Here is a 14,909-nt window from a genome sequence, read left to right on the forward strand (position 1 = left end):
GCAGCCCTGATGGGGCCAGAAGCCGCCAAGGCCCAGAGACGGGGGCCGGGGCTCCAGGTTGGAGCGAGGAGGTGGTGAAGCCGGTGGAAACACCCAGCCCGGGCGGGCAGGCCGGGCCCCCTTCCACGGCGCCACAGCGGCTTCGAGCCAGGCAGAGCCAAATCCCCGAGGAGAGAGTCCTTCCCCAGCTCTCACCTCCCCAGACCCGGCAGTGTTGCCTGGACAACGGCTCAGGCCTTCCGGAGGTTGCCACGGAGCCAGGAGCTCAGGGCTGCCCCAGCCCACGCTCGGCTGCTCGTTCCCCGCGCTCCTGCCCTCTCGGGAGCGGTGTCCGGGGGAGGGAATCCCACCACGGGGCCTGCCCCACCGCCGGTGGGATCCGTCTTCCTCTGGAGACCCCAGTGTGTGCGGCGGAGCTGAGGACTGATCCTCAAGCTGCTTCCTGACCCTGCTTGTGCATCTCAGGAAACTGTGACACTCACCCAGCCCAGGGGTCCCTGCTCCAGGGGCCACAGCAACAGGGAGAGGAGGAGAGGGCACTCCTGAGGGTACATGGCCCACTTGCGGGGGGCACAGCCTGTGTGGCAGGAGGGACGGAGCCTGGCTGTCCCCCCACAGTGACTCCAACCTCATAAGATTCAAGACACTCTCGGGGCTCGGGCGGCGAGACCCTGGCAACAGAGACGGGCAGAGGACGGGCCTTCAGGACCCCCAGCTGGTTCCAGAGGCACAGGCAGTGCAGCCCCCACTCTGGTGACAGCAGCCAAACGCTCCTGTCCTTCTCCACAGGCTGGGGCTGTGCGGCAGGGAGAGGAGGGTCCTGACTGTTCTCACCTGGACCCAGGCCCCGGCCCTCCCGCCTGCAGGTCGCCACACCCCTCGGCCCAAGGTTGACATGGCCACACAGCTTTGATAAAGACTTTTAAGAGAAAGAAGTATTTTAAAAAGTAGCAGTGCTCTGAGACTCGGGGTGTAGGATCGGGGGCACAGCCTGGTTCCGGGAGGCCCCTTGTGCACAGACGGTGGCCCGGGGCCACAGTGCTTGCTCTCAGGGGAGGCGGGGCCGGGGGACGTGGCCTGTGTCCGGCCCGGGGCTCCCGGCGGCAGGGACGATGGCGAGGCTGCTCACCACTTCAGGAAGACCATCCCGGCCAGGACGGCATAGCCCAGCACCAGGAAGAGGACCTTGAGCAGACGGTCACTCTTCTCCTCCAGCTCCTTGGCCAGGATCTCCAGGAAGGTGATGAAGAGGAAGGTGCCGCCCGCCAGGCCCTGCAGCAGCACGGAGGCCACGCTGCCCGGCACGCCCTGGGCGCTCTCGATGCCCAGGCCCAGGCCGATGCCCAGGGGGATCATGGCGCTCACGGTGACCGCCAGCTTGGCTGCGTCCCGCAGGGGCATGGCACTCCGGGCCATGCTGATGCCCAGGGCCACGGCCACCAGCGTCTCGTGGACAGCCACCCCCACGAACAAGCTCACCACTTTCTCCCCTTCCTCCTGCAGGCCCAGGGCCAGGCCCTCGAAGACCGAGTGGGCCGACAGCGCGAAGGCCAGGCTGAGCAGGCGCACAGGGCTGGCGCGCGAGAGGCCCTGCACGCTCAGGCCGGGGCCGTGGCCGTGGGGCTCCGCGTAGAGCGCGTGGCCCCGCGCGCCCCCCATGAAGGGGCTCTCGTACTCCGAGTCGCTGCCCACGTCCGAGCCGGCGTTGAAGGTCTCCAGGTCGATGAAGGACGGCTTCTCCTTGCGGAAGGTCAGGATCAGCTGCTCCAGGAAGACGGTCATGAAGAAGCCCAGCAGGAGGATGGTTTCGGCCAGCGGGTAGTCGGTGCTGATGTGGCCGAGGCTCAGGACCTTCTGGAGCTGCAGCCAGGGACACCCGAGAGAGAGAGAGAGACCCACACTCAGGGGTGGAGGCGACAGGACCGGCCACATGTCACCGTTCAAAACAAAGTCCAGAAATCCCTGATTCACGCAGAGGTTAAAACAAGTGGGACAGGAAGGGCTTGCCTGCCATAGATTAACAACAAACAAACGAGCTGGGGGCGGCGGCTCACGGCCGTGATCCCAGCACTCTGGGAGGCCAAGGCGGGCGGATCGCTGGAGCCCAGGAGTTCGAGACCGGCCTGCCAACATGGGGAAACCCATCTCTACTAAAAATACAAAAATTAGCCAGGCGTGGTGGCGGGCGCCTGGTATCCCAGCTACTCGGGAGGCTGAGGCAGGAGAACTGCTTGAACCCAGGAGGTGGAGGCTGCAGTGAGCCGAGATCGCGCCCCTGCACTCCAGCCGGGCTGACAGATCGAGACTCCAGCTCAAAATAAATGATAAAGAGCTGCATTGGCCTCGCGTGTTCTGCTGCGAGGCCTCCTCTGTGCTTCCCTGACTGACACGCCCAGGCCCGACTCTCCTCCCGGTCAGGGCTCTCCTAGCGAGGGGAGACTTTGGTGGGAAAAAACTAGACGTAGGTCAGACAGGAGCCGCAGGCCGTCTGCAAGAGGTACACGCTCCTATGGGAGGGACAGCCGCTCACGGGGCGGACACGCAGGCATTAGGCTACGCGCCGGGATGAAGTGTCCTGTGAAAGGCAGGCTGTAAACACCCACAACAGCTCCCTGGAGCCCCGTCAGGACAGGGCCAGGGTTCACAGCCACCCTCCAGAGACCTCGAGACCAAAGCAGGGGAAAATCACATGCCGGACACTCACAACACCGGCTTCCCTGCTTCCTCCCAGCAGACTTCATTACAACATGCACGCACACACATGCACAAACGCACACACATACAGACGCACATGCGCATGCACACACACATGCACAAACGCACACACACAGACGCACATGCACACGCACACACATGCACAAACGCACACACACAGACGCACATGCGCACGCACACACATGCACAAACGCACACACACAGACGCACATGCGCACGCACACACATGCACAAACGCACACACACAGACGCACATGCGCACGCACACACATGCACAAACGCACACACACAGACGCACATGCGCACGCACACACACATGCACAAACGCACACACAGACGCACATGCGCACGCGCACACACATGCACAAACGCACACACAGACGCACATGCGCACGCGTACACACATGCACAAACGCACACACACAGACGCACATGCGCAAGCGCACACACATGCACAAACGCACACACAGACGCACATGCGCACACACACGCACATGCGCACGCGCACACACATGCACAAACGCACACACACAGACGCACATGCGCACACACACACACATGCACAAACGCACACACACAGACGCACATGCGCACGCACACACGCGCATGCACCCATGCACACACACGCACAAACGCACGCACACACACACAGACGCACATGCGCACGCACACGTACGCACCCATGCACACACACACACAGGCGCACACGCAGGTGCACATACAAGCACACACACACGTACACAGTGGTTCTCAACCAGGGCGATTCTGCCCGTGTGCACACCTGGCAATGTCTGGAAACACTTTTTATTTTCACAACTTGGGTAGGGGGAAGGTGTTGACATTTGAGGCTGGATTGTTCTCTGGGATGGGGCCGTCCTGGGCGCTGCAGGGTGCTGCTGAGCAGTGTCTCTGGCCTCCACCCACTCCAGGCCAGAAGCATCCCCAGTCCCGACAACCACAATGTCCCCAGACATGACCCAGTGTTTCCTCGGGGCAGATCACGCTGGGTGAGCCTCTGCTGCAGCAGAAGGCTGTGTTTCCACGGAGAAGCCACTTAACTCCCTCACTGACCACCGGCTGGTGCGTGCCTCGCTTGGGGACAAGCTCACAAGGAACTCTAGCTACTCCCAAGAGACAGACACTGATCAGGAGAGATGAGGCAGACGCACGGGAGCTGTGAACCAGGCACCATTTTGCAGGGGTGACTGAGAGCCTGGCCTTGCAATGGGTGACGCTGGGGGCTCAGGAGGAGGGACCTCATCCGCCTGGCCAGCCCGAGGGCAGGGGAACGGCAGGGGAAGATTTGGGTGCTGTGAGAAGGCCACTGTGATGAGGGGGAGGGAAAAGCGAGCTCCCCGCAGTTGCCCAGGCCTGCAGTCAGAGGGTGACGGGGGTGACGCCATGACTCTGGGGGAAAAGGGGGGCTGGCAGTGGCCTCTGGGATGCAGGAGACATCAGAGACGACCAAGATCTCCATCCTCGCAGTGCTGATGTCAGTCTCCACACACTGCGTAACAGATGAACGCAGACTCGGCCACGCAGAACAGCAGGAATGTGGTGTCTCGGCTCTGAATGGCAGAAATCCAGGTGTGGGCTAGCTGGGCTCTATGCTCCAGGTCTCACGGGGCTGGAACCAGGGTGTCGTCAGGGCTGAGATCTCACTGACGCCCAGGGTCATCTTCCAAGCTCACTGGAGGCTGGGAGGGTCAACCTCCTCCTGGCTGTGGACTAAGGCCCCTGTGTCCTCGCTGGCTGTTGGCGGGGACGGCTTTTGGCACTGAGAGGCTGCCCTTGGATCCTCACTTCATGCCCCTCTCCTGGCACACCCTGGCTTTTTGCTTCTCCAAGGCCAGCAGGAGGGGAGCAGCTCACCTGATTAGGCCAGGCCCACCCCCTCCCTTTGGATGAACCGTGTTAACTGATATGGGTCGGTCATCACAGCTGCAAAAAAATCCCCTCGGCTGGGATTCTGACACAATGGCAGAGTGACACCCACGGCAGTCCCAGTCCCACTGATACTCGAGGGGAGGAAACAGCATGGGGCGTGTGGAGCAGGGGCTAGAAGCTCGGGGGCCACCTTGGAACTCCACCCTGCCACACTAACAGGCTCAGAGGATTTAATCCCAGACAACAGCCCCTCTCCTCCTTTCTGGACACCAGGCACGAGGAAAAGCAGGGCCGGGCGGGGTGGTTAGCTTAGGGCTTCTGTGCTTTCATTGGGAGGAAGGACAGGGGGTCCTCACATCTCCACCAAGCAAGTAACCAACACAAACTCAACCGTCACATCCGGCCCAGAGAGAGGAAGCCCCTCACCCAGGGTCACCCAGCAAGCATGGCCAGGGCTGGTCACAGTGTGGCCCGACAGGGGACCCATACTCTGGGCTGCTGATGTGGGGGAGCTCAAGGAACAGGTTACCAGAGGACGATGCTGTCAGGAGTTGGGGTGGACAGACTCCAAGATGGCCCCAGAAGCCCCTGCCTCCTGACAGACATACCCTGTGAGGTCCTGGCCACTTGAGTGTGGGAGGGACTTGAACTTGCTTCTAACCAGAAGGACACTGGGGCACAGGGGAAGGGATACGCTGCCATCTCTGTATGACATAGGACTGTGCCCTCTGTCTTACACGGAGGCATGGCCATCTTCTCCATTTGCTGATGAAGGAACTGGCCATGCCGGGGGGGCCCACATGGCCAGGCTCTGAGGGCTGCCCCCAGCCAACAGACACTGACAGACAGACATCTTCGGTCTGACAACCAATGAGGAACTGAACCTGGCTTACAACCACGTGAGTTTAGAGGTTGACCCATCCCCAGTTGAACGTTGAGATGAGACCACAGCCCAGGAGACATTTTGACTGCTGCCTTGTGAGATCCTGAAGCAGTGCCCAGATCCCTGACTCACAGAAACTGTGAGATGATAAACGTGGGTAGTCTTCAGATGCTAAGTTTGCTATAATTTGTTACGCAGCAGTAGCTGACTGATACAGGAACCGAAGAGAGGCCATGCTTTCCAGCTTCAGGACAGAGTGTGTGCTACCTGGGTGGGTGGTCTGGTCTGATTATCAGGTGACAACCGACGAGTCCACCTGTTGGGAATCCCAGGTCTAGTCCAAGCCCCTTGTTTAGCTGGGAGAGCACAGAGACAGAAAGCAACCAGTTCACAATCACACAGCAAATTCACTTCCTACTTTCCATCACCCTCACAGCATCAAGGCCTCCACTGAACTTGGCATCAGTGTTGAAAATGCATCAGAGTCCCTTGGCCATAAGGTGCCAAGGGCTGCTGCTAACACCCAGGGAGCCCTTACCTTTTCCCTCACAGCAGGCAGCAGAGCGTTGAAGCACGTGGCCAGAAACACCCCTCCTCCAAAGGTGTTGCAGAGAGACAGGATCTTTTTGGAGCGATGGGCCTTCTCAAAATCTGTCTCGATGATCTTCACGGGGAGCAGGGAGCCAAGCAGCATGAAGAAGAACACGCCCACCATGCAAAGGATTTTGGCCACTAGCAATTTCACCATGGTGGCGGCTTGGGTTGCTCTGGTCACCGCAGGGCCAAACCCCACGATGTGCTACCGAGCCCAACCACGCAGTTGGAGGCTCATGTCTTAGTCCAGCAACTGTGAACAGCAGGGGCATTGCATTAGCTTTTTCTTTTTTTGAGACGGAGCCTCGCTCTGCCACCCAGGCTGGAGTGTAGTGGCGTGATCTTGGCTCACTGTAACCACCACCTTCCAGGTTCAAGCGATTCTCTCGCCTCAGCCTCCCAGGTAGCTGGGATTATAGGCGCTTGCCACCACACCCAGTTGATTTTTGTATTTTTAGTAGAGACAGGGTTTTGCCATGTTGGCCAGGCTGGTCTCAAACTCCTGACCTCAGGTGATCTGCCTGCCTCGGCCTTCCAAAGTGCTGGGATTACAGGCATGAGCCACCGCGTCTGGCCTCTTTTTGTTTTTTTTTTTGAGACGGAGTCTCACTCTGTTGCCCAGGCTGGAGTGCAGTGGCCGGATCTCAGCTCACTGCAAGCTCTGCCTCCCGCATTCTCCTGCCTCAGCCTCCCGAGTAGTTGGGACTACAGGCGCCCGCCACCTCACCCGGCTAGTTTTTTGTATTTTTTAGTAGAGACGGGGTTTCACCGGGTTAGTCAGGATGATCTCCATCTCCTGACCTGTGATCCGCCCATCTCGGCCTCCCAAAGTGCTGCAATTACAGGCGTGAGCCACCGCGCCCAGGCAGCTTTTTTTTTAGACAGAGTCTCGCTCCGTTGCCAGGCTGAAGTGCAATGGTGCAATCTCTGCTCACTGCAACCTCCACCTCCTGGGTTCAAGCGATTCTCCTGCCTCAGCCTCCCTAGTAGCTGGGATTACAGACATGCGCCACCACTCCCAGCTAATTTTTTTGTATTTTTAGTAGAGACGAGGTTTCATCGTGTTGGCCAGGCTAGTCTCGAACTCCTGACCTCGTGATCTGCCTGCCTCGGCCTCCCAAAGTGTTAGGATTATAGGCGCTAGCCACCGCACCAGGGCAGTTCTTCAGTTTTGGAACTCATACTGGTTTTCTTTGCTTCTCAATCTACAGACAACTGTGGGACCTTGTAATCATGTGAGTTAATACTTAATAAACTCCCCTTTATATATGTAACTATTCCATTAGTTGTGTCCCTCTAGAGAACCCTGACTAATACACTGTCTCAAAGAAAAAAAAAAAGTTCATCAAAACTAAAAAAAATCCAGGCGGGGTACGGTGGCTCACACTTGCAATCCCAGCACTTTGGGAGGCCGAGGCAGGTGGATCACCTGAGGTCAGGAGTTCAAGACCAGCCTGGCCAACGTGGTGAAACCCCATCTCTACTGAAAATACAAAAATTAGCCGGGTGTGGTGGCTGACACCTGTAATCCCAGCTACTCGGGAGGCTGAAGCAAGAGAATCGCTTGAACCCAGGAGGCGGAGGTTGCAGCGAGCCAAGATGGCACCACTGCACTCCAGCCTGGGTGACAAGAGCAAAACTCCGTCTCAAAAAAAATAAATAAATAAACAAACTAAATAAACTCTAAAATTCCACTCCTCAGTCTCCCTGGCCATATTTAAAGTGCTCAGTAGTCACACAAGCCTACTTGACTTCTGTGGTTACCGTATTTGACAGCAAAGGGAACACTCTCGTCACTGCAGAATGTTCTATTGGATGGTGGTGGTTCATGGCTTCCCCATGCCCCAGAGTAAAGTCTAAACTCTGGACCCTGAGGCTGAGGCTCTGCACGACAAGCTCCTGCCTCACCTTGGCCCACACTGGTCCTTTCTGTGCCAAACTCGCTCGTGCCTCAGGACCTCTGCATGGGTTCTTCTCTCTCCACCTGGAACATGCTCTCTTTCTCCTGACCTTCTAGCAATGCCTCCTTCTTCTCTCTTGCTTCACTGCATCCAGGACCCCTCAAAAGGGCCTCCCTCAGCCAGGTGTGGTGGCTCATGCCTGTAATCCCAGCACTTTGGGAGGCTGAGGTGGGCAGATCACCTGAGGTCGAGAGTTCAAGACCAGCCTGTCCAACACAGTGAAACACTGTCTCTACTAAAAATACAAAAATTAGCTGTGTGTGGTGGCGGGCACCTGTAATCCCAGCTACTCGGGAGGCTGAGGCAGGAGAATCACTTCAACCCAGAAGGCAGAGGTTACAGTGAGCCGAGATCGCGCCATTGCACTCCAGCCCGGGCTGCAGAGTGAGACTCCGTCTCAAAAAAAAAAAAAAGGGAGGGCCTCCCTCTCTGACCATGGCTGACTCCCGCCCTAAACCATATCCCTGTACCCGCCGGAAGGCCTGGTGTAGAAGATACTAAAAACCCGCTGGCTGAACACACGGAGGAACGGAAGCCTGTGGGCACTGATAAGGGCCGCATTACCTGATGCAATGGCCCAAAATGGAGTCGGTTTCACCCTGGACCCCAAAATGTCACCATTCTTAGGAGGAATCTCAGCTCCTCCCCTGGTCCTTGAGTTTTCCCCAACTGGGATTTGTCCCCCACCATCAGCGCCAAGCGCCTCATGGCCGCGCCACCTCCCTGCATTCAGGTCTTCGGGTCACTGCTCAGACGTCTCCACTCACAGCCCTCCCCGCCCCCTTCCCTGGTGTTATTTTCTTTTATTTTGTGCTACAGAGGGAACTAGGAATTACATTATTTTAAGTCGATTAAAGTCGTCCCGCCCCCCAAGGCGGTGAGCTGGGCGGGACCAGGCTGTCTGTCTCGCTCTGGGCCAGCTGCACCCAGCGCAGAGCCACCCAGGCACACAGTAGGCGCCCAATAAAGACCTGTCCGGCATCTGGATGCCTCAGGCTGTACAGGGAAGGTGAGGGTGGCCTGCACGCTCTCAAACTGTAGACTGCTCGGGCCGGGATGCGGAGGGCGCGGGCTCATTCATTCAATCAGCACTTATTGAGCGCCTTCTGTGTGCCTCGCGCTGCCGGATACCGGAGTCGGGCCTCGGCTAACGTGCGGGTAGAATCCACCAGAACACCGGCCGCCCAGGGCCGCCCCGCCCCGCCGCCCCGCCCCGCCGCCCCGGGTCCTCTCTCAGCCCGCACCTACCTCCCGGGGAACCCTTGTCCCCCGACAGGCGCCGCTCCCCGCCCAACCGCCGCGCAGTCTCGACCCCACAGACGCGGCCTGGAGAGGCCCCGCTCAGCGCGGCTGGCCCACGCCCCGCCCACGCCCCTGCCCATTGGCCTCCCCGAGAGCCGCTGGTAGAACTTTCCATACTATTGGCTGCGGAACCTGCCACTCACATGCGACTCCACCTCTTCTACCGACACAGGAAAGGGGTTTCCTCCCGCAGAGCGGCGGGCGCAGCCACCAAGCTGCCCCGACGGGAAACTCGGATCGGCGAGGAACGGTTCCGGCAGGATTGGGTTTCCAGAGCTGTCCAGGGGCATCTGGTGCTGAATCCCGCTTGGAAGGAGCTTGGAGGTGTGGACGGGAAGTGATATCCAACGCAGGCGGCTCCTCTCTCAGTGTCCTCGCTGCTGATCCCCTTACGGACGGCTGAAGAAGCAGCTTCATCCTTTCAACAAATCTCTGTTGATAGGCAGGAGGAATAAGTCCAAGAGATCGACCGTACATCACGGTGGCTGCAGCTGGTAACGATGCATTGCATACTGCAAAATTGCTAAGAAAGTAGATGTTACATGTTCAAACCATGAAAAAATAAGTATACGAGGTAACGCATAAGTTAAAAACCAAATCTTGGCAGGGCGCAGTGGCTCACATTTGTAATCCCAGCACTTTAAGAGACCGAGGCAGGAGGATCGCTTGAGTCCAGGAGTTCAAGGCCAGCCTGGGTAGCATAGTGAGACCCTATCTCTAAAAAAAAAAAAAAATTTTTTTTTTTAGACAGAGTCTCGCTCTTGTCACTCAGGCTGGAGTGCAGTGGCACGATCTTGGCTCACTGCAACTTCCGACTCCCGTGTTCAAGCAATTCTCCTGCCTCATCCTCCCGAGTAGATGCAATTATAGTCGCATGCCACCACTCCAGCTAATTTTTGTGTTTTTAGTAGAGACGGTGTTTCACCATGTTGGCCAAGCTGGTCTCGAACTCCTGACCTCAGGTGATCCTCTTGCTTTGCCTTCCCAAAGTGCTGGGATTACAGGCATGAGCCACTGCGCTTGGCCCAATGACTTGATTCTAACAAATAGAAAATGGCAAACGAATGGGATGTCATTCTGCGATTAGACTCTGAGAGACTGTGACTTCTATTTTGCTAGCAGAGCCTGTCTCTCACCTGCTCGGCCTACATGCCTTGACAAAGCAAGCTAAGATGCTGGAGAGATCCACAGGGCAAGGAACTGAGAGTGTCCTCCAGCCAACGGTCAGCAAGGCAATGAGACCCTCAGCACAACAGCCCATAAGGAACCAAATGCTGCCTGCAGCCATGAGTATTATCATGGAAGAGGGTCCTGCCCCAAGTGAGCTTTCGGTTGACTGCTTCACTTCAATTGCAACCTTTGAAAGACCCTAAAACAAAGCTGTACACAGTGGCTCATGCCTATAATCCCAGCACTTTGGAAGGCCGAGGTGGGCAAGTCACTTAAAGTCAGGAGTTTGAGACCAGCCTGGCCAAGATGGCGAAACCCCATCTCTACTAAAAATACCAAAATTAGCTGGGCATGGTGGCGGGCACCTGTAGTCCCAGCTATTCAGGAGGCTGAGGCATCAGAATCATTTGGACCTGGGAGGCCGAGGTGACAGTGAGCTGAAATCATACCATTACACTCCAGCCTGGGCAACAAAAAAAAAGGAAGAGAGAGAGAGAGAGAGAGAGAGAGACAGAAAGAAAGAAAGAAAGAAAGAAAGAAAGAAAGAAAGAAAGAAAGAAAGAAAGAAAGAAAGAAAGAAGAAAAGAAAGAGAGACAAAGACCCTGAAAACAGAAGACCCATATGAACTGCACCTGAATTCCTCATCCAGAGAAACTGAGATAATAAATGCTGTTTCAAGCCACTTAGTTTTGCGTTTGTTTGCTTGTATTTTGAGAGAGGGTCCTGCCCCATCACCCAGGCTGGAGTGCAGTGGTGCAATCATAGCTCACTGTAGCCATGACCTCCTGGGCTCGAGCAGTCCTCCCACCTCAGCCTCCCGAGTACCTGGGAGCATGTGCCACCATGCCTAGCTAATTTTTTACCTAATGTCACACAAGCCAGTCTCAAATGCCTGGATTCAGGAAATCCTCCCACCTCAGCCTCCTAAAGTGCTGAGATTACAGGCATGAGCCACCATGCCTGGTGGCACTAAGTTTGGGGGAAAAATTGTCATATGGCAATAGATAACTAATACGCCTACATACTAGAAAAACTATAGGTCATACTAAGTTCTGTGAAGAAAGAAAGAGAGAGACTTCTCTGCAGGAATTAGCCAAGTCAAATATACTGAGAAGGCTGGGTGCGGTGGCTCACACCTGTAATCCCAGCACTTTGGTAGTCTGAGGTGGGCAGATCATGAGGTCAGGAGATCGAGACCATCCTGGCTAATACAGTGAAATCCCGTCTCCACTAAAAAATACAAAAAAATTAGCCAGGCGTGCTGGCGGGCGCCTGTAGTCCCGGCTACTCAGGAGGCTGAGGCAGGAGAATTGCATGAACCCGGGAGGTGGAGCTTGCAGTGAGCCGAGATCATACCACTGCACTATAGCCTGGGTGACAGAGCGAGACTCTATCTCAAAAAAAAAAAAAGAAGGCCGGGAACAGTGGCTCAAGCCTGTAATCCCAGCACTTTGGGAGGCCGAGACGGGTGGATCACGAGGTCAGGAGATCGAGACCATCCTGGCTGACACGGTGAAACCCCGTCTCTACTAAAAAATACAAAAAAACTAGCCGGGCGAGGTGGCAGGCGCCTGTAGTCCCAGCTACTCGGGAGGCTGAGGCAGGAGAATGGCATGAACCCGGGAGGCGGAGCTTGCAGTGAGCCAACATCACGCCACTGCACTCCAGCCTGGGCGGCAGAGCGAGACTCTGTCTCAAAAAAAAAAAAAAAAAAGAAAAGAAAAAAAGAAAACTAGCAGGGCGTGGAGGTGGGCACCTGTAATCCCAGCTACTCGGGAGGCTGAGGTAGGAGAATTGCTTGACCTCGTGAGGTGGAGGTTGCAGTGAGCCAAGATCATGCCACTGCACTCCAGTCTGGGCAGCAGAGCTAGGCTCCATCTCAAAAAAAAAAAAAAAAAAAAAAAAAAGTACTGGGAAGTAGGGAGAGGAGAGAGGATAGTTGACAAACAGATGGAAAAGGGTTTGCTGCGTTTGAGGAGTTGGAAAGCCAGCCTGGCTAAACATCCATGAGCAGTGGGGAGATGGGAGATTAGGGACAGTCTCGTAGACCGTGCTGTGGAATTGGATGTTACCGTAAGTGCAGTGTGATTCATTGAAGGATGTTAAGTAGGTGAGGGTTGTCATCTAGTTTTATGTCTTAAGATTATTTCGACTCGTGTGTAAAGAAAGCCTGAATTACAGAGAAGCAAGAATGGAAGCAGGGAGACTACTTCAGAGTCCTCTGGGCAAGAGTTGGGCTGGGTGCCTTGGCACACGCCTGTAATCCTAGCACATGGGGAAGCCAAGGAAGGAAGATCGCTTGAGCCCAGGAGTTCGAGACCAGCCTGGGCAACATAATGAGACCCTATATCTATTTCTAAGACTTGATGGTAGTTTAGCTGAGGGCATTGACAGGAGAAAGGACAGTGAGTGAGTTTGAGAAATGTTTTGGAGGGTGAATTGACAGGACTTGGCACTGGTTTGTCCGTGTGGGTTGCAGGAGAAGGAGGTGTTGGGGATGACTCCTGTTTTCAGCTTTGTGCCATCGGATGGATCCTGGTGCTCGCTAAAATAGGAAAGACCGGAGGAGGCACAGAGATTGAAGGCGTCAAAAGACAGAGTTCAGTTTTGCAGAGGCTATAAATGAGGCATCTACAAGTTCTTAGCATTTAATGCCATTTTCTGCCTGCGTGGAGCTGACATCATCTTGTGGAACACGCAGTTTGTGGTAGCTATTTTTATTATCAGATGCAGAGTGATCTGACTCTGTTTCTGTTTTCCATAACTCATGACAAGAAAAAGATGGCTTGGAACACGAGCACACCAGGTAGACGCCACAGGACGACTACTTCCTACTGGGAATTCATAGCATGCGATATTTATTCATAATTGTTTGGAGAATCAGGCTGCTCAGAGAAGGAGCTACGTAAGCTTTGGGCTTTGATTCATTCAGCGTGTGTTTTTGAAAACCTCCTATGCACCAGAAGCTATGTAGGAGCAGGTGTCTTCAGAGTGCAATAGAAAAAAATACTAAACAATAAAATAAAATAAAAGTAGCACAGTGATGCATGCCTATCATCCCAGCACTCTGGGAGGCTGAGGTAGGAGGATCTCTTGAGTCCAGGAGTTGGGAGACAAGCCTGAGCAAGATGATGAGACCCTATCTCTCTCCAAAAAAAAAAAAAAAAAAAAATACTGACACATTTGACTGCATTGAGTATTTCAAAAATCTTCCATAGTAAAAAAAACACCATGAATGGATTTAATAGACAAGAAACAGGCTGGGAGAAAAATGTTGATATTATATGAGACAGAGCCCTTGATAGAAAATAAACATCCTCAAATAAAAATGGGAAGGAAGATGAATGAGCAATTCACAGGAGAACCAATATAAGAGGTGAATAAATATAAGAAAAGAGTCTCAATCCAGGAAGATAATCACCAAAATACAAAATAAAACAAGACGCCAGGCACGGTGGCTCATGCCTTATAATCCCAGCACTTTGGGAAGCTGAGGCAGGAGGATCGTTTGAGCCCTGGAGTTCAAGACCAGCCTGAGCAACATAGTGAGACCCTGTCTCTACAAAAAACAACAAACAAACGAACAAAAAAAACCCAAATTTTAATTTCCCAGGTGTGGTGATGCACACCTGTCACCCCAGCTACTGGGAGGAGGGAGGAGTGCTTGAGCCCAGGAGTTCAAGGCTACAGTGAACTATGATTCTGCCACTGACCTCCAGCCTGGGCAACAGAGCAAGACCCTGTCTCAAAAACCGAAACAAACAAACAAACAAAAAAACAACAACAAAAAGGGCCGGGCGCGGTGGCTCACGCCTGTAATTCCAGCACTATGGGAGGCCAAGGCAGGTGGATCACCTGAGATCAGGAGTTTTTTTTTTTTTTTTTTTTTTTTTTTTTTTTTTTTTTTTTTTTGAGACGGAGTCTTGCTCTGCTGCACAGGCTGGGGTGCAGTGGCCGGATCTCAGCTCACTGCAAGCTCCGCCTCCCAGGTTTACGCCATTCTCCTGCCTCAGCCTTCCGAGTAGCTGGGACTACAGGCGCCCGCCACCTCACCCGGCTACTTTTTTGTATTTTTTAGTAGAGACGGGGTTTCACCGTGTTAGCCAGGATGGTCTCGATCTCCTGACCTCGTGATCCGCCTGTCTCGGCCTCCCAAAGTGCTGGGATTACAGGCTTGAGCCACCGCGCCCGGCCGAGATCAGGAGTTTGAGACCAGGCTGGCCAACATGGTGAAACCCTGTCTCTACTAAAAATACAAAAATTAGCTGGATCTGTAATACCAGCTAGGTGGGAGAATCACTTGAACCCAGGGGGCGGAGGCTGCAGTGAGCTGAGATTTGTCCACTGCACTCCAGCCTGGGCGACAAGAGCAAAACTCCAACTCAAAAACAAAAAC

At 54.8% G+C, this 14,909-nt stretch overlaps 1 protein-coding gene across 1 annotated transcript; it reads right to left on the minus strand.

Annotated features, from left to right (window-relative positions):
• Nucleotides 1–908: 908 nt before the first annotated feature.
• LOC105485744 (solute carrier family 39 member 3) lies at nucleotides 909–9,421 on the minus strand. Its single transcript, XM_011748210.2, has 3 exons — nucleotides 9,289–9,421; nucleotides 6,024–6,332; nucleotides 909–1,860 (listed from the first exon to the last, which is right to left on the minus strand). The coding sequence occupies exons 2-3, from the start codon at nucleotides 6,231–6,233 to the stop codon at nucleotides 1,126–1,128; spliced, it is 945 nt and encodes a 314-aa protein (XP_011746512.2). The 5' UTR covers nucleotides 6,234–6,332; nucleotides 9,289–9,421; the 3' UTR covers nucleotides 909–1,125.
• Between the last annotated feature and the right edge of the window lie 5,488 nt (nucleotides 9,422–14,909).

The sequence above is a fragment of the Macaca nemestrina genome, chromosome 20 (genome assembly GCF_043159975.1).
Source record: "Macaca nemestrina isolate mMacNem1 chromosome 20, mMacNem.hap1, whole genome shotgun sequence".
NCBI classification, from domain to species: domain Eukaryota; kingdom Metazoa; phylum Chordata; class Mammalia; order Primates; family Cercopithecidae; genus Macaca; species Macaca nemestrina.

Excerpts from the sequence above, each read along its gene's own strand:
- LOC105485744 (XM_011748210.2), bottom strand. The coding sequence starts at position 6,233 with ATGGTGAAATTGCTAGTGGCCAAAATCCTTTGCATGGTGGGCGTGTTC. Across the intron at positions 1,861-6,023 it reads TGCCTGCTGTGAGGGAAAAG|CTCCAGAAGGTCCTGAGCCT; the intron begins GTAAGGGCTCCC and ends CCCTGGCTGCAG.